The 24,487-nt window shown below is 39.7% G+C and overlaps 1 protein-coding gene across 2 annotated transcripts in view; it reads right to left on the minus strand.

Annotated features, from left to right (window-relative positions):
* Positions 1–19,359, minus strand: part of tnrc6c2 (trinucleotide repeat containing adaptor 6C2) — a 34,927-nt gene extending 15,568 nt beyond the window's left edge. For both annotated transcript variants that reach the window (XM_017481843.3, XM_053684121.1), the window contains exons 1-8: positions 18,467–19,359; positions 3,999–6,122; positions 2,566–2,751; positions 2,175–2,338; positions 1,676–1,753; positions 526–583; positions 333–448; positions 72–209 (exon numbers count right to left, since the gene is read on the minus strand). In XM_017481843.3, the coding sequence (XP_017337332.1) occupies positions 72–209; positions 333–448; positions 526–583; positions 1,676–1,753; positions 2,175–2,338; positions 2,566–2,751; positions 3,999–5,925 (2,667 nt within the window). In that variant the 5' untranslated portion in view covers positions 5,926–6,122; positions 18,467–19,359. The remainder of the gene's footprint in view (positions 1–71; positions 210–332; positions 449–525; positions 584–1,675; positions 1,754–2,174; positions 2,339–2,565; positions 2,752–3,998; positions 6,123–18,466) is intronic.
* Positions 19,360–24,487: the final 5,128 nt, after the last annotated feature.

Below are 24,487 nucleotides of genomic sequence, written 5' to 3' on the forward strand. Positions count from 1 at the left end.
ACCAAGAAGCCATACGCGTTCCACAAGTTTTGTGGAATTTTTTTTATTAATATCTGATTTGGGTCACTCACCTGTCTGCTGTTCAAGTTTTGCATTAGTCCTGGTGAGACTCCGCCCATGCTGTGGCTAGGAAGGCTGCTATTGGTCAGTTTGAGGCCAGGAGAATGAATAAAGGGTGATGTGGGAGTGTCATCCGCTAATCCGCCGTCCTTATAAACACACAGCGAAAAACAGGAAATAGGGTCAACTCAGGACAAGTTTTGATGCATGTGTGTGTGTGTGTGTGTGTGTGTGTGTGTGTGTGTGTGTGTGTATTAATTAAAGCTCAGTACCTTGTCCAGGAAGGCGGTTCGGTCTAGAGGCGAGTCTTTTGAGAGGTTCGGCGGGCGACACAACAGCGTCCTCATCCCTCGCTTTTCTCCATCGCTCTTTTTCTCCAGCAGAGCGCCTAAACATCAATGGAAAAATGAGCCAAAGGGTGTGTGTGTGTGTGTGTTTGTAAATATGTGTGAATTTGGCACTCACTCATAGCCTGGTCCAGATTCATGTTGTTACTTCTCAGTGCCTCCTCTGCAGGATCCCTCTGAAACACACATACACACACAATGAAATACACAACTGAATTAAAAAGCCTAATTAACTATCTGGTTAAAGTGAATTTCAAGTGGATTTAAGGAGGTATTTAAGGTAGATATAGCATTTAAAGTGGATTCAAAGTATGGGGTTTAGGGTGGTATTTACAGAGAATTTAAGGTGGTAGTTAAGGTGGATTTAAAGTAGTTTTAATGGTGGATTTAAGGTGGGGTTAAGGAGGTTCAGGTGGTCTTTAAGGAGAATGTATGGTGGCAATTAAGGTGGATTTAATGTGGATATAAAGTGGAATTGTTGGTAATAAACGTAGATTTATTAATGTAATTTATGGTGGCATTTAAAATAAATTTAAGGTGAACTAATATTTAATGAAGATTTAAGGCAGTATTGAAAATGGATTTAGGGTGATATTTAAGGTGGCATTTTATAGTGATTTCAAGGTGTATTTAAGGTGCATTTCAGGTGGTATTTAGGGTGGATTTAAGGCGGCATTTAAGCTGTATGCAAGATATATTTAAGGTAATATGTAAGATGGACTTAAGGTGGATTTAAGATGGTATTTAGGGTAGAATTGTTGGCATTTAAGATGGATTCAAGACAGTATTTAACTTGCACTCTAAGGTGTATTTAAGGAGGTATTTAAGGTGGTTTTACACTTCAATAGGATTCAATACACCAATATTTCCAGGAACTAGTCTATAAAGTTCCAGGTTTTCTTGGATACATATGAAAGATGGCTCTGTATTTGTATATCTTTACTCTTTCTTTGTGTTTCCTATTTCCCCAGTGTAAAATGTTTATGGTATCTCACTTTTTTTCCCCCATCTTTCGGCTGCTCCCATCACCCGTCTGCATTTTTGATTCTGGCACAAGTTTTATGCCGGATGCCCTTCCTGACGCAACCCTCCCCAATTTCCGGGCTTGGGATTGGCACTGAGAGTGCACTGGCTTGTGCAACCCACCAGTGGCTGGGGTAGGTTCCCTGATGGGGAATTGAACCCAGGCCATGGCAGCGAGATCGCCGCCTGCTAGCCACTAGTCGAGAACCATAAATGTCCGATATGAAGATTATTCAGTAGCTTACAGGGAAGCCCATGTCCGTGAGCTGTTTGATCAGTCGGTTCATGATCCAAACTTCATCCTGTTTGGTCGGGATTTTCCCCTGAGAAGAGAAAAAAAACCCCACACAAATAGTTAATAAATTAATAATGAAATGAATAAATAAAAATAAAATGACTAAAATTAATTAAGATTATGGATTTAAAATGTAGTAATAATAGTATAAAAATTTCTCAACAAGCCTATACCAGTTAAAACATACTTCAAAATCGACTGTATAAATGTTTGATAATTAATTAAGGAAACAATTCACGAAATAATGGATTTATTTGCACATAGAAGAACCTCCAGTGGTATTAATAATAATATTTCAATAAGCTCCTATATTTAAGGTACTATACTTTAGAAAGTGCCACGTTTACCCGTTTTCTATTCTTGAGCAGTATTTTAACATAAATATTAGCACCTCATTAGCCCAATATATCGCAGTATGACATTAATTGAGATCTATAAGTGGCTCGTACCTTCTGTAGTCCCTTCTTGGGCTGATTCCAGGAACTACAGGAAGAAGTGTTGTCTTGGGAGGTGGGGCTAGTCCACATGTCCCCATCCTCAGCCTCCCATTGGCTGCCGCTAGCGCCAATCTCCTCCCCACCGGACCCCCAGCTGTCTTGCATAGATTTGGGGGCTGTTTAAAAATAAATTAAAAAATAAAAGCACGAAATCAAAAATTATTTCTTTTAAGACACAATGATTTTACAATGTCTTAGATTTGCAGTCCAACCACCAGGTGTCAGTATAGTTCAAAAACACTACCAATTATTTTTATTATTTCCAAAGCTTGTAAAAATCACAGACGCATTAACTTAAAAACAAATTAAAAAGTCGAAACATTCCCAGAATCCCAGATCTCACCTGGTTTGGAAGTTCCTGAGCCTCTGCCGAAGGATCCATTGGATTCGTGGCTGTTTTCTCCCCAGACTCCGGAGGCTTTGTGTGACTTCCCCCAGGCAGCAGTGCCGTTATCCAACGTGGGGCTAGAAGAATCCGGCTCCACCCACGCCTCAGATTTGGGCTGAACATTGGGGAGCTCTCCACGACCTATAAATAAACAATCTGTTTACTAGCTAGCAACGAAGGCTGTATAGTTCTGGGCCATTTAGATATCTTATCGCCTTTATTTTTACCAAAATAAATTATATTTTGGCAAAAATGTCCAGAGATTCTCCTGATTAAAAAGGAAGGTGATGAGCCAGAGAAGGTAAAATCTGGACTGGAAAAACATTTTAGGTATTTTTCCACTGTAAAATTTGGTGCTTTCACGTTCAATTATGCAAAGCATCGTTTCACTAATGCAAAAATTACATTACAAATAGACATTATATACACACCAGTAAGTCTAAAATATATTAGAATGAGTTTTTTGGAGGTTTTACTCCATATGAGCCTGAAATGAAAAAAATACTAGAAATGAAAACTTCCTCTGTGGCCTGACACCTGAATATTTGTTTGCATCGTTCAACAGGGGGAAAAAAGTAGTAACACAATCTGATAAATGCAATGTGGAGAACAGAGCCTGCTCTCAGGAGGACAGAGGGAAAAAAAAAACACAGACAGCAAACGTCTTTGTCTGCCATCGCTCCTGAACGCTGCCAAGAACAGAAATAGAAAGCTTTCATGGGGCCGGGAGCAGGGCCCGAGGGCCGATTCTGTCAAACCAAACACAAGGCGGACGTGTCTTTTTAACTGCAGGACGCAGGCCAGCTGGCAGCGAAGCAATGCAGAATGCATGCCATCACATGGTTATGTTAAAGCTCTGAAACAGAACTCCTGCATCAAGCTCACTCCTGACAGCCAGGATAGTGCCAGCTCCAGGGAAGATCTCCTACAAACTCTCATTACATTCACACACACACAGGAGATTTTTGTAGCTTACTTCTGATTTATACCATGCTCCTTTTGAATTCTGGATTCTGACTGGTCAGAAGGTGTTGATTAATTTTCTAGAACAGCAGCTCTGACAGAAGCACAGGTTTATATTAATATGCTCCTTCTAATACGATATCATTTCTATAGTTACAGCTCATTCACAGGGCATGCGACATAAATTTAAAAAGACTCTTAATCATTAATATGGTGAAGTTTTCTGTATGGAGATGTTTATTTAACATTTATGGAAGGAGTGAGCGCTTTGTAACAGTCCAAGGTAAAGCTTTAACTTTTCCAACACCTTCATGACAGAGGAGTTTACGGTTTATTCCTTACTTATCAAACTAGAGATGCTGTAATTGTGCTATTCAGTACACAATGGTTTCGCTTCCCAAACCAAAACATACAACTTCACTTACCTGGGTTCACCTTGGGCATCCTATTTTGAAGAGGTCCTAGCTGGTTAGAAGAACCATTGTTGTTGCCGTCAGAGTGGTTCGGAGTCTGACTGTGGCTATGGTGGTTAGGCCCTGTATGGTTGATGCTGTTGCCCCCATTGTTGCTGGTAGCTGGGTTGCCCTGGGAGGAGGGGTTATTTCTGTCCCACATGTTTACGCAGGTTCTGTAAGAATTAGGATCTCCCCAAGTGGCGGTTCCATCATCAATCTCCATTTTCCTTCGGATTGAGGAAGGGGAAGGCTCTTCCCAGCCTGTAGCCTCGTCCCCTGGATCCTGCCTTCCTGTAGACCTCCAGGTAGAACCACTCTGCTTCACAGAATTTGGGCCGACCCAAGACCCCATGGATTCTTGAGGATTCTTTCCAGCCCAACCCTGTACAGGACCATTTGAGCGTTGGGAGTCACGCCAATTTTCACCTGCTGGTGGAGCCGCTTTCCCCCAGGGCTTCTGGGTTTCCTTCCAGCTCCCTCCATCTCCATTCCAAGAGGAACTACGAGAACCTTCCATTCTCCCTTCTGAAGGCTCTGTCCAATCTCCACTTGCACAATTTCCCCAGCCTGAAGAAGAACTAGGCCCATTTCCACCAGATTGTGACTTTACTTTGGAAGGACCATCATTCCAGGTTGAAGACTTGTCCTCTGATCCCCAAAACTGGCCACTAGAACCATTTGTGCTGGGACCATCTGGCATTGGCTCACCCCAACTACCAATAGAGCCATTAGACACTTTCTTATTAGCAGGTGGCTCTCCCCACCCAGTGCCTGCCTGATTTGTTGGTGAGGACGGTCCTCCCCAGCGTGGTGTTGGTATAACTCGAGAAAGCCCCTCAGTCTTGTTCCCAGAGTCCATCCTAGGAGGCACATTAAGATTGGGATTGACACATCCTGCATGAGGTGGTGATCCAGTTGAAGGTGCATTAGAGGAAGTACCCCGAACTTCAGTGCCACAGTCATCCTTGGGGCCAAGATTTTCATCCATTTCCCAGACTGTGTGCTGCCGGACAGGGGTTTGACCCCAGCCGGAGTTGCACAGCACACGAGGATCTAGGTCCTGCCTTGGCAGAAGTGGAACATCCATACTGGAGGACCTTTCTCTGCGTGCTTCACGTCCTTCGCTGCTGTCCTTGCTACCTTCGCTGCCTGGAGCGTCAGTCCCCCAGGAATTCATTGACTCCTGAGTGGGACCATCACTTGCATCCCACCCGGTACCTTCAGTGCTTGACTGTTTGCTCCATTGACCCCAGTTTGCATCTCCTCCCCCCTGTCCCCAAGAGGAGATGCCACCAGAATCCCATCCTGAGTCTTTTGATTCTCCACTCTTGGTGTCTCCATTACCCCACCGAGGATTACCATCTCCAGTGGCTGGCTCAGTGGGAGACTGACTCATATTTCTCCCCCAACCATCCACAGGGCTCATTGGCTCTGCTTTAGTATTCAGTCCATCAGTTTTAAGGTTCGGGGGCTCCATGCTGAAAGTCATGCTTGTTGGGGACTGGTGCTGCTCTGGGGTGTCCGGGTTTCCCCAGGCACAGTCTCCTACAAGGTTTCCATTTCCATTGGTGCCTTGAATAGGTGCGACACCTCCTGGGCCACAGACATTGGATGGGACTGAACTTGACCCACCCATACCACCAGTCCTGGTCCCCACCCCTGGGCCATCATGTCCAAGTATGGGCCACGCGGCAGGGTTAGCGCTGGGGTTCAAGTTTATATTTGAAGAACCCCAATTGGACTGACCTCTGGTACCCATGGACAAATCGGATTTGCCCTCAGAGGCCCAACCCCTGTTGGGGCCACCCTGACTAGAGAACATACTTGAGGAGTGATTAACACTGGCTTTGCTGATTGGGTAGTGGCTGTGTTGGCTAGCTCCTGTAGCCATACTCATGCTGCTATTCACGACTGCTGACCTGTCAGCATCCAAGACACATTCTAATGACTCTGAGGATCTGGAAGTCCAAGTTTTAGTGTCCTTTTCATCAATAATCACTTGATTTCAATTGGTACAGCTGCTGCAGGGGGTGGTTGGGTCGCCCAAGAGCAAATTCTCATGCTGGGCTCCCAGGCCACTCTGATTGGGCAGCACTGTAAAGACAAGAAAAAGCAAGACGATGGTAAGACGTCTGGATAGTAGGCATGTACACAATAGCCATATTTATGTGTAATTAATAATTCATGAATAATCTGAATGACAGGTTATACAATGTATGATTTATACAATCAGAATGGAGTGATCTGCAAGAAATTCCAATCTAATCAAATTGCTTAATGGTAGGTTACATTTAAGAATCAAACAACCGGGTAAAGTAAAATTACAGATTATAGACAATAGTAAAACAATAATAATGTATGGCACCAAGATTACTAAAATAAACAGGTGCTGGGAATCTGCAACTGCAATAATTTTAACTGGATTTACAAAATCTCAGCCTGAAAAGCTAGTGAAAACACTTCCCTTTAGCATGGAAAGAAAAGCAGCTGACAGTGATCTATGACGTTCTCCATCCACTACATCAGATATTTGTCATACATGCCTAATTTTTTTCCAAAATATTGCAATGCTCCCTGGACCGTGTCACTGGTCATATTAGATGAAGTACATCCATATTTATATATATATATATATATATATATATATATATATATATATATATATATATATATATATATAAAAACGTGACATATCTCCTGAAGCATCTGGAAAAGAGGCACTATTATTCATTTCTCCCCCAGACCTGCAAGGAAATCTGATGTGGAAACGAAGGTTCATATATTTGCATGAAACCGAGAGTAGTCCCTCATCCATCATTCCCCACACTCTGCTAGCTTGCTACAAAATCCAGAACCACATCGCTTCTGTAGATCACCATAGGGCTGTAGAGCTCAAAATCGACTTGTACTTTACTTCTCAGGCAGCATAATCAATCATGAGACAGCAGGTAATCAATAATGTTGTGAAATGATGGCAGAAAAAAGGCTGGAAGGGATCGATCTTGGAATGCAAATGCAATCGAGGCTTTCGTTTTGCTACCGAGAGCATGCTTACTTCCCAAAAGGCAAACATCAATTCATTGTTAATTAATGAAGCCACAAAAGAGACTCAGTTTTTGTTAGAGCAAGCGACAGAAATATGTTTTTTGTTTCTTTTATGTTCTTACCTTCAGGCTTCATTTCATTAAAGGCTCATAATTCATCATTCGCAATCAACGCAACCATCAATCAATTGCACGAAAAGTATCAAATAGATTTAACTTTGTTTACCGTCATGCAAAAATACATCCGGCTGCTCAGAATAAAAAATTTTTTCTCCTTCATGTGGCCTTATCCACGTTCCCCAGGCATCCTTATCTCACAGACATCAGGCCTCGCTGAATTTCAGCTCAACCCACGCCAAAAGACTGACGCACTGCCGCTTGTGTACAAAAATAAGCGCTGCTTCAAAAACACGAGATGAAATCAGAAAACAGAATCGATTCACATTGACGCTCCTTTTTTTTCCCTCTGTGATCTGAACAAATTTGAAAAACATGAGGCATATCCTCAAAAAATCTTGACTGTAAGAACCCAAAACCCAAGACCACACTCTTCGGTATTTGCAAAAAACGAAGTCATGAAAGAAGCATTCATGTATCCGTAACTTCACGTTCCAGGGTCCAGAGGCGCAAGAACCGGATATCATCAGTAATCACAACAAATCTACTCAGAAAGACACCGTTGATTGGTCGACTGGTGGCCTCGGAGTTGCGCTGCGATTCCGCTCCGACAAAGGATCAGTTCACATCTTCAAATCTGGGACGCCGTCATGTTTTTTCCGTTGGTAAAGATTGCTTTCCCAGACTGAAGTCTAGCTTTGGCTCCAGGATCAAACGGGCTCTTTCAAGGGTAAACAGGACTCAAAAATGAAAAAGCGAGAGCCTGTTTGTGTTAAAAAGCTCGGATGTCCTTCGGCTCGACTCGACTGGCAAAACCTGAAATGCCTTTACAGCAGCGCTGGCATACGTTCAGCACCTCAACAGCTTGCTTTTTTATTTTTTGTCTGGAATTTTCTGAAACCGAGAAGAAATCAGGACTACCGAGACGATCCAGGAGTGCTTTCTTTTCCTGGCTGTATTTCTGAACACAACGCCATTTTATCAGAGCTGAAACGCAGCCAAGAGAACGAGGCTTTTTCTGTCTCAATCGCTCTCTTTTTCTTCCCCCTTTTTATCCTTGTCCTCACAAACTCCTCACACTCTCTCCTTTCCTCCCATCTCACTTACAAGGATGGAGGGGGACCACAACAAACAGAAGACAAGATAAATTAATCATGTCCTGCATGCAAGCATAGGTTGTTTTTTTTCAGTTCCTTGTTTGGGTTGCAAAGACACCAGGAGTAAAACATAAACAGAAAACATGATGAAGGGATAAAGGGGGAAAAATGGAGGATGGGATGGATGGAAAGGCAGGAATGAGGCTGTTTTTATTCCCAGCCATCTAAGCTTCATGTTGAACTGATGCCAAGAAAGTGTGCCTGTGTGTGTGTGTGTGTAAGAGAGAGAGAGAGAGAGAGAGAGAGAGAGAGAGAGAGAGAGAGAGAGAGAGATTAGCAACATTTCTGGTTAGCTAGTTTTTTAAACCTATGGATCAATTGTAATTTTCTAAAAAGTAAAAATGCCTCATAAGGTGTGTATTGATAATTGACTTTATGATATATTGCGATAGTCATCTTCATGTTTCCTAAATATCAATAACTAATACATCTGAGTTAGCAAGCTAGATACGCTGCCATAACCTTCAGCTAATTTGCTAATAAGACACAGTCGAGGTTATTTACAGATAAATAGAAACTCTTTATCTATTTAAAAAAAAGAGCCTTGAACTTCAAACATTACATACATTTTTTTTATTTGAGTCAATTCTTTTTGTGACAAACACAGCAAAAACGTTCTTCCATTTCCTTCTGTATTAAACTGAACTGGGGCAGAGCCACATAAAAATCTCAGCTTGCGGTGTCACCAAATAACCTCCACGTCTTTGAGCCAATCGTATTCAATATGAAAATAACAATGACGATGGGATAACACGAAACCTTGAGCCACTTTTGGAAGTTCCATGCTAAGCTAGTTAGTGTGGTTGTCACGGTAACATTAAAATATACTCTGACGGCTTAAACAAATCAGTGAGAAAATAACAACGTTTATGTAAAGCGAGACTCAGAGACTAAAATCCCACTCATGTTGAGCTAGCTTATTAGCAACTAACTAGCCAGCTGGCTACATTAGCTAATCTTGATGATATAGGACCTTAACGAGAAGATGTAGGGGCGTGTCCTATTTGCATATTCAGGCTAACCATCCCAGAATGCATCTGCACAATTAAATCCTCTGTAAATTACATAAATGTGAAAAAAACCCGTGTCTCATTTAGTAATTGGCACAAAGCCGGAGGAGCCACAGTGGGCGTGTCCCAAACCACACACCATATTCACTATATAGTGCACTTAAGCACCATCATCAATCCACAGAGGGCCTGTCCCAAACCACACAAGCCCTACCAACCATAGCACACAAAAGCACACAAACACATATATTCTGACCTGTGAAGTGCCAGTAGGTGTGTTGATGGAATTCCTCTTTAGTGGAGGAATTTCTTTGGAGGGGTTATGAGCGGGAAACTGCAAGGGCAAGAACAGGAAGTGCTACAGCTGCTATTAGTGCTGATTTACAGAAAGTCAATTATTCTGAAAAACAAAACACACAGGAGACAAATGCTAAGAAAAGAGCTGAGCGTAAAAACCTCATTTACATAATTTTACGTGTTGGGCAATCAGCTCGGATTTCCTGTAGAATTCTTTCCCTTTCCTCTCTAAGCCAATCAGATTCCGATTCCTATCAACCAATCAGCTTCTCTCACTTGTCTCCTTATTGACCAATGAGCTCAGCATTTTGTTCATCTGCTGACCAATCAGCAGAGATCATCTTTCAGCCATTTACCATCCGGTTCCATCAACCAATCAGCTTGACCTCCCCTTGCCTCATCATCCAATCAGATCAGTTTTCCTTTTCAGCCTTGACTAATCAGCTTCGGCTCTGCTTTTCCCGTTTCCCTGTCAACCGTATGGCTTACCATTTCCACCCCCGCTTTTACAGCCAATGAGATTGTCCGACTCGTCTCGTCTCCCTGATGACCAATCAGACGTCTTGGTGGTCTGCGCCCCTCTTTGTCGCTGCCCCTCCCCCGCTCCATCTTGCTCATTGTGCTCATTGTTCAGTGCTGAATAAATTACAGGAACAGCACAGACACCGGGGCTTATGGGAGATTTTCTCACACTCCGTTGCCCCTGCACTGCCTCTCAAACCTCCCCAAACCCCCTCCCCCTCTGTCTGTCTGCCGCATTAATACCCCCTTCCCCCCTCAACTTGCTTATCTCATCTCGCTCTGATATTCTTCTCTTTCACACACACAATAAATTCCTCATTTCATTACTGTGTGTGTGTGTGTGTGTGTGTGTGTGTGTGTGTGTGTGTGTGTGTGTGTGTGTGGACAGCTTAGAGAATTTATTATGTCTCTCTCTGTCTCGTTCTTTCCATCTGTCTCTGGTTCTGGTTCTTTCCATCTGTTCTTTCTTTTTTAGGGAATGATTTTGTAACTAAAAATAACCACAGAAGCGAGTTCTTGTAATAGTAACAATGAAAATTCCTAGCTAAAAAACTCCTAGCTGCTAAAAAACTCCTAGCTAAAAAAACCCCTCTTAGCTGCTAAAAAACTCCTAGCTAAAAAAATCTCCTAGCTGCTGAAAAACTCCTAGCTAAAAAAACCTCTTAGCTGCTAAAAATAACTCCTAGCTAAAAAAAACCTCCTAGTTGCTAAAAATAACTCCTAGCTAAAAAAAACTCCTAGTTGCTAAAAATAACTCCTAGCTAAAAAAAACCCCCTCCTAGCTGCTGAAAAACTCCTAGCTAAAAAAACAATCTTAGCTGCTAAAAAAACTTCCTAGCTGCTAAAAATAACTCCTAGCTAAAAAAAAAACGCTTAGCTGCTAAAAAACTCCTAGCTAAAAAAAAAACGCTTAGCTGCTAAAAAACTCATAGCTAAAAAAAACCTCCTAGCTGCTAGAAAACTCATAGCAAAAAAAAAAAAAAACGCCTAGCTGCTAAAAAACTCATAGCTAAAAAAAACCTCCTAGCTGCTAGAAAACTCATAGCAAAAAAAAACCGCCTAGCTGCTAAAAAACTCCTAGCTAAAAAAACACGCATAGCTGCTAAAAAACTCCTAGCTAAAAAAACACGCATAGCTGCTAAAAAACTCCTAGCTAAAAAAAAAACTAGCTGCTAAAAAACCCCTAGATAATGACTCCTAGCTAATTAACTCCTAGCTGAAAAAAACCCTAGCTAAAAAAACCTCTTAGCTAAAAAAAACCTCCTAGCTAAAAAACAAAAACCACAAAAACAGATTCTAGCTCCAAATAAACAGAGAAATAATTCCTATCTAAAAGTACCCACGAAAACAACCATCAACTGAAAGTACCAATGAGAACGATTATTAGCTAAAAGCAATAAAAAAAAAAGATTTCTAGTTGAACGTAACCATGGGAACGAATTTTAGCTTAAAGCATCTACAAGCAACCACAGGAACATTCTGACTTAAAATAACATTTACCAAAATGAGCTATAAGGAGGGATATAAAGCCTAAAAGTAACTACAGGAACAGCTTTTAGCTAAAATAATCAGTCTGTACAGAATTTCACAGAGTTGCGATTGTTGCGCCCAAAAACGCTTGATTTTGCTGCTGCTTTTTTCAAAATCTGTGATACAACTTGCAGAGTTTTTGTTTTTGAAAAAAAGGTGAAATCGCAATTGCAGGAAGTAGTTTAGCACGCTCTTTCACAGTGATGTTTGGTGGTAAACGAGACCTTTTAACTGCACTCACGCTTGACGCACATGAATCATAGAGGGCTTTGGCTGAATGCACGTTGTGATGACGTCACATGACGCATCTGGACCCAAATCTATGGAAAATCTGCAGTAATTTTGGAAAAAAAAAAAAATTTCAAGCTCCTCTGAGAATGATTTTGCTTTCATTTCTGTGAACACCAAATTGCAACATCCTGGAGGGACTGAATAACCAAGAAACCGACTTCTAGTCGAACGGAACCATGGGAACAAGTTTCTGCTACGAGTATCAATGGGAAACAACGTCCAGCTAAAAAATAAAAACCAATAAATTCCTTCTACCATCTATGTATGACTTTTACCTGAAAGCAACCATGAAAACAACTTCTAGTTAAAAGTAACCACGGGAACAACCTCTGGAAACGTTACCATGGAAACAAGCTCCAGCAATGAGTTATGAGTCATCAGGAAAAGACTTCAAAATTATTTTTATACCAAGATTATAAAACACACAGCTCTCATGCTGCCAGGGCTGTGTGTGTGTGTATTTTCTTTCTCCTGCATTTTCTCATCTGCTCTCTGTAATTGATTCTGGCTGTCTCATGCATTTAGATGAACAGAAGGAGCTGGGAATTAACTCCTGTAACCTCCATTAACAAACAACGTGTACAAATACACACATGCACACACACATACACACTCACATACACACAAAATGCAGACAGAGGAGCGACTGCTCCAAAACACACACACACACACACACAAAATGCAGACAGAGGAGCGATTGCTCCAAAACACACACACACACATACCCACACACACACACTACATCTAGAATGGTCTCTCAGATTAGGTCTATTCCATTGTTTGCTAGCAACATCATAGCTCCGGTGAGGAGTAAACTAAAAACATTCACGTTTGTGTTACTTTCTCACGTTTCCTTCGACAGACCGATTTAATTTTACGCTTGTTGAGAACACACACACACAGACGTTAAGAACCCGTAGCGCACAAACGGAGCCTCTGTATCGGATTAATTTAGTAATTTCACATCCAATTACGTGCGTCAACACCTTGCAGTTCCGCCTCTTGTTGTTAGCGACCTAATTAGCGAGCTAATCCGCCTGAAGAGGAAGTACCTTCTTTTGTATCAAGACATTTATAAATACTTGAGAAATTAATTGTGAACAGCGCACGTCTGTGTGAGTGAGAGTGTATGTGAGTGGTGGATTTGTTATGGCGCTCATTAATCAGGATGTTCATCAATTTTATCATTAATCACCGTCTCTCTGTGTGTAGTGTTTGGATTAGCAGCGCGGCTATAAATACACGTAATCCGCTGCAGGGTCGCTCAGGATCCAGCGCATGCTCCAGAGCTGGAAATCTGAGCATAGGAGTGACACCTCGCTGACCATATGCTAATTAATTAACATATACATCAGTACTTATTAGCATAAAGCAGTTACAGCCAATATGTTACGTGTGATATTCTCAATATTCTCGCCTTTTATCTTGTTTTTCTCTTCAGCAACCTATAGACATCAACAAACCGATGTAAATGCCGCACATGCAGCCAATTAGCATATCATTTGCATAACCTGATGAATATGCATGGTGGTTGTACTGTAGGAGGAGGATAAAAAACCCTGACCGGACGTTTTCTCACATAATAAATCATACATGACAGTGTTAGTGGTTTAATTAAAGCATATGGCTTTGTGTAGCAGTTGGAAAATAGGAAGTAGCTGAAGTAAAATAGTTAAATACAGCATGTAGAAGAAGGTTTATTTAATTTTATGTACATCTTAGAAGCTTTAGTGAAATCATAACACAGAGAACACACCTTGTGACATCAGCGATGTAAAAAAATAAATAATTAACTTTAAAAATCAGAACTCCAGTGATCCTTCCACCTTTATACTGATCTCAGCCAATCAGAAGACACCGCATTGCTCTCAGCCTATCAAAACACACTGCACTTGGCCAATCAGAACACACCATACTGCTCTCAGACAATCAGAACCCACTGCACTGGTCTCAGCCTAACAAAACACACCGCACTGCTCTTGGCCAATCAGAACACACCGCTCTGCTCTCGGCCAATCAGAAAACACTGCACTGCTCTCGGCCAATCAGAACACACCGCATTGCTCTCGGCCAATCAGAACACACCGCATTGCTCTCGGCCAATCAGAACACACCGCATTGCTCTCGGCCAACCAGAACACACCGCATTGCTCTCGGCCAACCAGAACACACCGTACTGCTCTCGGCCAATCAGAACAGATGTGATTGGTCAGGAGGTAAAATATGCACTTGATCTCACTTGTCACTTTTCTGAAAATTTGAACACTATGACCAAAAATGCAGCGTTTTGCTTTCATGTACTCACTTCCTGTAGAAATAAAACGACATGTAAAGCCTGCGCTGGTGTTTAAGAAAGAAATGTGAAAGTGTGAAAGCAAGAGAAAAAAAAATATCCGATGAGCACCTGGAGGAGTGGCGTGTGAGAGCAGAGCAGAACCTCTTCCTCACAACGCTTATCGTTTATTTCCCACAGGAACGTCGCACTACTCCAACACCCCGAATACTTCAGCCTGATAAATAAGAGTTTAGAGTTTCATCACATGACAGGAACAGAAATAAAAATAAAAAAAAAATAAATAAAAAGGAAAGAACAGGATAGGGAGAAAGGTGGAAACTGTGGGTATTTTATTTCACAGCACGGTCACTTTAAGAGATAAAACCCGTCAGTGATGTCACAGTGTCTACTGTGGAGTTTAAGCAAACGGGGCGGGGCAACAAAAACATAGTTGCTCTTTAATAACGTTAAACGTAACACGAATGCAAACTTTTTTAAAAACGCTTTAATCGTGTTTTTGATCCATTGTTTGCTTAGTCTTCCAAGATAGGAAGAAAAATACGCTTCCTGATGGAGCTCAACGACCTTTTCTGGGGTTTGTGCCAACACACACACACACACACACACACACGCTCTCTCTTTTCACTCTCTTACATCAGTGTGTGATTCAGCGTTGAGTTAAACCTCACGCTCTGAGCCAGTAATAACAGAAAATAAATTAACTTGCATTATGCAGGATCTTATTAATATATTCTATTTTAATCTCACATTCCTGCATCCAGATTGGTCAGAAGGTGTTGATTAATTCTCATATCAGCGTCTTCAAATGAGAGAGAGAATAAAAAAAGGAAAGCTGCTGAGGGAACGACTGTTTATAACTGCTATAACGCAAGTGACAACAGGAACTAACTCCTTTCACGGATATTAAATGCAATTATTAATGGATAAAAATGGCAATCGTTGGTAAATCTTTGTGATGTAAGAAGACAATCATTTAGGGATGTGCTGTTACATGAAACTATTCAACTTCGGAGTGGTCATGGTAACTTGGCTCCATCGCTCGGTATTTAATTAATAAATATTCATAATGCGCTCATTACTATTCAATTATGTATTTAAATGAGTGAAGCACCTGCCTGCTTTTTGAGAGGTCTGACTGTGAGTGAGTTGGTGTTCAGGAATGTTCAGCTGAAATCACACACACACACACACACACACACACACACACACACACACCACCTGCTCCACTTCTAAGAAGGTTTTTGTGTGAATTGTCCGCCTGATTCAGTAAATCTATACTCAGCAGCACTCAAGACTTCTTTTTTTTTTTTTTTAACCTTTTGAACAGACAGAGCGAGAGTTTCACACGCCTGGGGTCACGACCTTGTCACCTTTGACCTTGATTTCCAAGCAGATGGAGCAGAACAGCCAGACGCATCAAGTTCATTTATCCAGCTTAGCTACTCGGGAACAACCCACCATTCAACTTCACGTCACGTACCACATACTGTTTTTATAACCACGACAATCATGTAAAGTTTTATTAAGCTTTACGACATACGAGATAAGGGATATACGAGAAATCTAGTTAGGTGATAAGCATTATGGGATGGATTTCTCTTAGTTGAAACAGCATGCATCTTGCTATCTAAAAATAAGAAGCTTTAACGGACAGATTGTTATTAAACCTGCTGGATCAGTATTTTAAAGCATCTTAATGATACTTGACCAGTGATAGCAAAATATTTTTGATGAAACGGAAACAAACAAAAGTAATGCATGATTAAAAAACTTCAAGTTCAAGTACGTAACAAAGAGTGGAAGAAAAATTCGAATAACTGGTATAAAACCAGATTTTACAAAACGTACAATCACTGAGCAACAACCTGACCACACCCTCAATCCTCATTATATTAAAACATCACAATATCAGTGCAATATTAATATCATATCGTCATATCCGCCACACTGACTCGATGATAATACTGAACATTGTGATATATTGGGTAATCAACTAATATCATTAATTATGCCATAGTACCGGGCGACATGATGAGACAATATCCATATCGTGAAACATTATGAAACAGGACACTTTTCTGAGATACAGCTGACATGGTCCATATTTTTATAATGCTTATTTATACAGAATGTTTAGTAATGTGTTAAATGATTTCTTTTTATAGATGTTAATAAAAGTAACATTCAGTTTTGCAAGTACTTTGTTAGCAAAACAAAATATTGTGATAAATATCATATCGGTGAAATGTCTTCATACTGCGATTGGATATTTGTTATATATCTCTACTGTCTCCAAGTCTCTACTATTCCACTACAGAATAAAGTTAATAACATGTTTATTCATGTTCATTACAGATTGTCTCATCGTCATACATTATATCGAGCGATATCGTCCTACCTCTAAACACAGACGACCTGCTGCTTAGTAAATTTACAGAATAAATAACAAACTGCAACATTTTCAAAAAGTCAGATTTCTTTTTTTTTTTTCTGTATTAAACATTGAAGAGCAGACAGCTGTGTGCGAGCGTTGTGTCTCTCTTTCAGAGATTCACAAACAGCCACTTAACCTTTCAATCTGAGGGCGTAAATACTTCTAAAGCCACTCAGAATCGACGCGCTGAAAGTCAACGACGGCTCGTGATGAATAACTGGATCCTCTGTAAGGAACTCAGAGCTCAGCTCGGCTCACATCATTTCACATCCAAATCTGACATGTTATTATTTTTAGTCTGTTTAGAAAAAATGAAAACATGGAAACATAAGTGCAAACTCTGCAGGTGAGCTGTTTAATCTGTAACACTGCATTCATTTAGATAATAAAACACTTATGGATGTGCTGGTATAGAAAAATCAACCCTTATATCACTGCAATGTGTCAAACAACATATAATGGGGTTTTTTTTTAAAAATCCACTTATGGTTATATTTAATGTTTGTGAAACAAGTTAGTCTCTGTTCTCACCTACATTATAGCAGCTATAACCAGTTGCTCCTTTTACCAGCCTCTCTTTATTCTCTCCCAAATTCAATGACACTAAAATATATAATTAAAAAAATGCAAAGAAACCACAAACTCCTCTGTCCTGAAGATGTCAGAAAACTGACTGTTGCAAAGCACTGACGACTCCTTCCATAAAGGTTACTTTTTATTTATCTGTTACTATAGAAACGATAATGTATTAGAACGAGCGCATCAACATAAACCTGCGCTACTGTCAGAGCTGATCTTATAGAGAATTAAATCAACACCTGATGACCAAGCAGAATACAGACATCAGCGATCAACAAAAATGAACAAAAATAAAAGTGAAATGTAGTGCACTAAGCATTTATTATTATGTCAATATCAAGTTTATTATAAGCCCAAAGGGCAATTTTTGGTGCAGCATAAAATTTGCAACCCCATCATACAAAAAACACAAACAGCAAACAACATTCCGACATCTTACAAATTTAAAAGCCTTACAGCAATGGGAATAAAAGAATTGTCTATACCGATTGCTCTTAAGTTTAGGCATCCTATAACTATAACAGAAGGAAGCATTTCGTTGCATATTCATGGAACACTGGAGGAGTATAATCTGCAAGAAGCACTAACTTTCTGTAAGACAAACTGTTCAAAGCGATTTGGTCTGCTTAATGCCAATAATCATACTACCATGGTTGACAATGCCATTCAACGAGCTTCTACGTTTAACGTTTACATTACCATAGCAACAGCATATAGAGAAACAAAGTACGGATTCAATATAAGATTTATATTTACAGTGCATGGTCATAAGAGTCCTACTGATATTAAAAGTAGAGCGCCTTTGAATATAGCATTAAGTACAATAACAAAATAATAATAATAATAATAATAATAATAATAATAAGCAACCATTCAAGACAAATGCAATATACATCTCAATACCAGTGATTATATTCTACATACATATACGAATAGGCTACAACATGACCACGTGACTACAATACACAGTGTTTAAATTAACCGTAATTAAATAACATGCACTAATTTAGCACACAGAATTAACCCATTACACAATAACACCTACACAACAAAGCATGCAAACTCATCGTGCAGCTCTGACAATAATACCCCAAGCTGTCTTGCAGTTTTTTTTAAGGGTAAATCACTGCAGAATTCGGATTAATAACCGAATTATCTCACCTTTTTTACAGCACGTGCGCAGCGGCGTCACGAGGAAACGGTGCAGGAAGGAAAGCGATTTTTTTATTTATTTACTTATTCGTTTGTCGTTTAAAATTGCTTAACATGAGATTCCGAGCGGTTCAGAAAAGTAGGCGACTGAATTGAAAATTCAGAGAATTCTGTTGTTTAAAAAATGACATTTAAAAAAAGCAGCTTCACTTTGTAAGAGGTCTTAATGAGAAATAACACTTAATAACAGCAGCAAAAATAAACAAGTGCATCGATTTCCTGATGAAATATATCCTCCAAGAAGGTCTTAATGACGGAAAATAATGAATGCATGCGAATTTACACTGATATGAATGTAAATAAGCAGGGAAAAAATATTCAAGTAGAGTTAGTTGGTCATCAGCTATTTATATATTTATGTCCTGTGCGAAATAATAATAACAACAATAATAATAAGGAGGAGAAAAGGAAAAACAAACAGCAGTAAGTTAATGAGTATTCTGATAATCACTGTTGTATAATAATAATAATAATAATAATAATAATAATAATAATAATAATGGGTAAAAGCGATATTTATTCAATATTTAAAAAGAAGAGAAATAAACAGCGGGACGAAGCGCGTCTCTTGACATTTAAACCTCCGACGATGCTAACAAGCTAAGCCACGCCAATAAAGTGCAAAAGGACAGATTGCTAGGTTTAGCTTCGAGCCTCGTGCGGTTCACGAACACGATCAAGTCGGAAACATATCGAGATATAATCCAGAAATATCACAAAAACGTGGAAATATCCAGCTGTAAACAGGGAGTGTCCAAAACGGAAGCGTTCAGAGTAAACGTTAGAGAATTCACTCTGCCTTTAATTCTGTATTCCAACAAATAGCCCGCCTCCCTTGCGCCTCCATTGGCTGAGAGGTTTCCGCCTCCTGAGATCCGATTGGATGGTTATACGCACTGTCCAATCAGAGAGCTTCTCGCAGGCTCGGCTCGCATACAGGCCGTGGTTTGTATAGAACGAGTGAGGAAAAAGTGACGCCTTCTTCTATTCTGTTCAGCCATTTTGTTTAGTAAGGGCGTTAAAAAAAAAGGCTGGACCACGTGACATCATGTTGACCAATTAGAAGGCACGGATTTTGATACGACACTAGGATAGGTCAACGCGACGCTATATACGGTGCGTCGATCGTGTGTGGAAATTTTCACAGAATTTCAAACATCTATTCGTACCGGAGAAAATTATTATAAATGAACCAAGACCAAGCCTGTCAGTTGAGCAAACATTTTTACTGCTACTGACACATTTAAATATGTGCAATACATGGAAGCATAATGATAATAGATCAGAGAAGGGATAACACCCATGTTTCAGTGTTTGTGTGTGATTGTGTAACAATATGTAGTTGTAACGTCTCTATACACATTTAATGAGATGCATGTGACAGGATAAGATGAAACCATGGTTATAAGTTTTTCTTCCAGTTTTGTGGGAACTATTTTGCAAAGTTGTGAGCGAGGAACAGAAGAAAGGTTTGCACAACACACGACGTATGATCGGTCTGAGGAATCATTCGAGAGAATCGTTTGGATTTATCGATATCGATCGATACTTAATTTGCATCTCATTTACAAAACCTCATATAAAAGGTTGCTGTAACTGAAATTGTGACTCTGTGTCACTCACGTGGGTAAAAACTAAATGGTCAACTGTTGCTAGTAGCTTGTAGAGTTAGCTAGTACAGTTAGCTTGCTTTGTTAATTGTTGAAGGTAGTACGAAGCGAGCACGTAACATGTACATCATAGATTTCTGAAATATTCAGGATATATTTTCAGCACTTGAGTGAGTGAATAAAAAATCCAAATTAAAATACTCTACATTAGAGACTCAATTTGTGTGTGTGTGTGTGCATGTGTGTGTGTGTGTGTCAAAGTCATTGTTTCAACACTAAGGATGTACTGAATCCAGACACACAACACACACCATGTGCACACAGAAAAGAAATAAGACTCGCCTCATCCTTTATCACTCCATTCCCCTCACTATCATCCTCTGTGTGTGTGTGTGCGCGCATCCTGCGAGCACGCCTCAGGGATTACAGCGAGCCACAGCATGAAAGATTCATGACTTTCTGTATAGCCTGTGTGTCTGTGTGTGTGTGTGTGTGTGTGTGTGTGTGTGTGTGTGAGTTGCCTGAAAAGAGGGAGCAGGCATGAAAAAGAAATATCTAACCCATAATGCACAGTGAGAAAGAACACAGGGAGCGACAGAGAAATACACACCGTTCTCAAGAAAGGAACTGTGTGTGTGTGTGTGTGTGTGTGTGTGTGTGTGTGTCTGAACAAACATGCAATGAGACACACATCATGTTCTAGTTCTAAAAATAACAGAAACACCAGAGTGCACCAGAGAAAGACACACGTGTGTGTGTGTATGTGTGTGTGTGTGTGTGTGTGTGTATATATATATATATATATATATATATATATATATATATATATATATATATATATATATATATGGTGGAAAATCATGTTAACTAAAAATAAAATCTCTGAGATACAATGCTAAAACAATGATCTCATTTGGTAGGGTTTCCCATTTTTTATTTTGATTACATTTCTGATGATTCGCTACAATTATGTTTCTTTCTCCACATCTTATCTATAACTATGGCACAAGTTCAATCAGCTTTTTTTTTTAAAGCTTTTATTTTACTGACTTACGTCATGGTTTTCACCATACATCTAAAGAAGTAATTAAAATCAAATTACAGATTAAAACAGATCATGATTTTTTTTTTTCAGAGAAATAACAGAGCAGGCCTAAAAGAAAAGACACATTTGTAACTGCAATGTATTTATTCAATCATTTCACCAAAATGATCTCACCACTTTGACCTAAAATGATGCTAGTTTCTTTGATTAACATAGTGATTTCTCTTAAATACCCTATACATGGATCACACATGATTGAATCTTATTTTTGATGGTTGAACCTTAGCATACTGATTCACTCAATTATTTCTTTTTAATATATACCATTAGTTTTAAAAAATATACTAATATCAGTGTTTGATTATATATAGATTTAGTGTGTGTGTGTGTGTGTGTGTGTGTGTGTGTGTGTGTTGGGGCAGGTGGTTCCAATTTCACGCCTCTGCTTCTGCCATTTCTGACTGCACTTGTTCTTACTTTCCTCCATCCACACACACTCACACCAAATATCCATCTCCATCTAACCATCCAGTGTATGTGTGTGTGTGTGTGTGTGTGTGTGTGTAGTCATCCCTCAGTCTGATGTCTCAGTATATGTAAATGAGACAGCCTCGGACCACTAAAGGTCACCAACAGAGCGTTAAATCTCACTCAGCTTCGTCTGAAACCACAGTCCTCCTGTTCAGCGGCTTTGTCCCAAATGCAGCCTGTAGAGGAGGGTGTGTGTGTGTGTGTGTGTGTGTGTGTGTGTGTGTGTGTGGACAAAGAGAGAAAGAGAGTGTGTTATGATTAAAATAGGCATTAGGATTAGGGTTAAGGTATAAAGGTACACACTCCTCTTGACCGTTTTTTGGCTTCGTCCCAAATACAGCATATATGTGGAGGAGTGTTAGGATTAAGATTAGTTTTAGGATTAGGATGGGTTTTGGGATTAAAGTTAAAATTAAGGTTAAAAGTCTCACGCCTCATTCTTTTGTATTTTAGCTAAATTATTTCTAGAAAGAAGAAACAAAATCATCTGCCAACAGACAACACTGAACACTGCATGTGTGTCTGTATGAATAACACACTTACTCAGACACAATCCCTCAGTCTGAAGTCTGGTCTCAGTGTATTATATGCAAATGAGACAGAGTCGGCCCTTTAAAGGTCACTGAAGGTGTTAAATCTCCACCTGAAACCCGGAATTTTCATCTTCATTCAAACACAGCGTGTACAGGAGTGTGTGTGTGTGTGTGTGGTTTGTACAGTTTATAATAGATATGCACATAATACACATAACACATAAAGTGACATATAAAACTGGAAACAAGCTTTTCTGGTATATATTACATGAAAGATATGGTGATGCTAAAGAGGGCGGAGCTTAAATCCTTCTTCAGAGCTGCTAACTTAGTTTGACACGAAAACATTTCTGTCTAGTTTTGACATTTTATTACTGCAGTGTAAAAGACGACGTCTTATGGATCCCAAAAATCTGAACGATGGTCAGTACTCGTATTTCCTCCCGCAGTAACTCAGTTTAAGACAAGAAAAAGTAATTTGATATCTAAATGATCTCATAGCCTTGAAGTAAATTCAGTAAATATACTGTATGACTGAGTTAAAACGTTGTGGATAGAGTCAAGTAAAAATAATTTGATGGAATCTTTATTTTTACTAATTTCCTGAAGATCAATACTTCGCAAAAATAATTGAATAATAATAATAATAATAATAATAAAACAAAAGTGAAAAACATACATGTGAACACATTGTTCTAACACAAAGTAATGAAATAGTATATTTATGTGGGCAGGGCTTTGGCTTTATCCATCAGAATTTAATTGGCTTATAGAAACTGGCCATCTCGACGTGTCTTCGCTGATTGTTTAAAAAAAAAAAATCTGTCAAAGTAATTTAACTAAGTCACTGGAAAAAAATAACTTTTAAGTGATTACTACAGATAAATTTAAATAAAATTGAGATAAATTAAGCTGCAGAGCTTATATTACGAGACTTATCTCTCAAAAATAAAATATTCAAAGTGCTTTATTAAGTCCAAAGATATAAAACAGTTGCTTGGGGGGAAAACCCTTAAAAATAAAATAATTAAAATCAACATTCTCGTGGTACAAGTGTAACAAGTTCGAGCTGAATCCCAAAAGATAGACCGTTATCTGTACTTCATGCACACTTCATATATAAGAGATAAGAGATTTCCGCTGTGCGCTCAATTTTTCTTCTTCTCCCAGGATCCATTAACTCTCATCGTTAATGAGACGTTATAAATGACACGCTCGTGTGATTGCAGAAGTGAGCGATTAGCCAAGGGGAAATCCGGCACAGGATATCAGAACAATCTCAATTTTGCTAATAACATGTTATCAATCACAGGTCAGTTATCAGACACACAGAGCGAGGGAGAAAAAAAAGTAGGGATTTGTATCTGATCTGCAAGAATACAAGGCGGGAAATCCGCTCGCTAATTAATCCACCGTTTAATACGTTAAAAGTCTGAGTGCAACTACAGACTAGTCTGTAATGAATCTGTTACACCACAATGCCACTGAGTTCTGGATCGTGATTGGTAAGAAGGTGTTCATTAATTTTGTAGAACAGCAGGTCTATTTTAACAGCAAGTTTATATTAATGCACTCGTTCTAATACGTTATGGTTTCTATAGTAACAGCGTGGTCACAGGGACATGTAGTTGCCTTGGGGTAAGAGGAATACAACACTTGAGGATGTGCTGTTATAGGAAACTAATCAACTTCATGGTGGTGACAGTAACGCTGCCATGTGAATTAAGAGAGACTTTAACTGAGGAGTTGAAACACTCAAAGACACGTTGCTCTCGAACGAGACACATGACTCTTCTCTGTGCACTCGATAAGCACACGCTGAGACAATTAACCTCGTCACAGGGTCCATAAAACAGGTAAATACAAACCAACACTTAACACTCAGCTATAATTACCCATAATTCATCATCACACTTGTCTCATACACCCCTCCTCCCTCCCCCTCCCCCACGGTGGGCTTTAATTAGCCAAGCATTAAATTAAAGCCTGTAGGTGCTCACTAACGGGTTTATCACCACAAGCCATAATTACAGCTCCTGTGTGTGTGTGTGTGTGTGTGTGTGTGTGTGTGAGAGAGAGAGAGAGAGAGAGAGAGAGAGTGAGCGTGCAAATGTATGTGTCTATATGTGCCATTATGTGTGTGTGTGTGTGTGTGTGTGTGTGTGTGTGTGTGTGTCCTAGTGGCTTTATTACTTACATAATTAAAACGCACAAACATATGCACAGTCATACATTTACACACACACACACA

This window comes from Ictalurus punctatus, chromosome 12 (genome assembly GCF_001660625.3).
Source record: "Ictalurus punctatus breed USDA103 chromosome 12, Coco_2.0, whole genome shotgun sequence".
Lineage (NCBI taxonomy): Eukaryota > Metazoa > Chordata > Actinopteri > Siluriformes > Ictaluridae > Ictalurus > Ictalurus punctatus.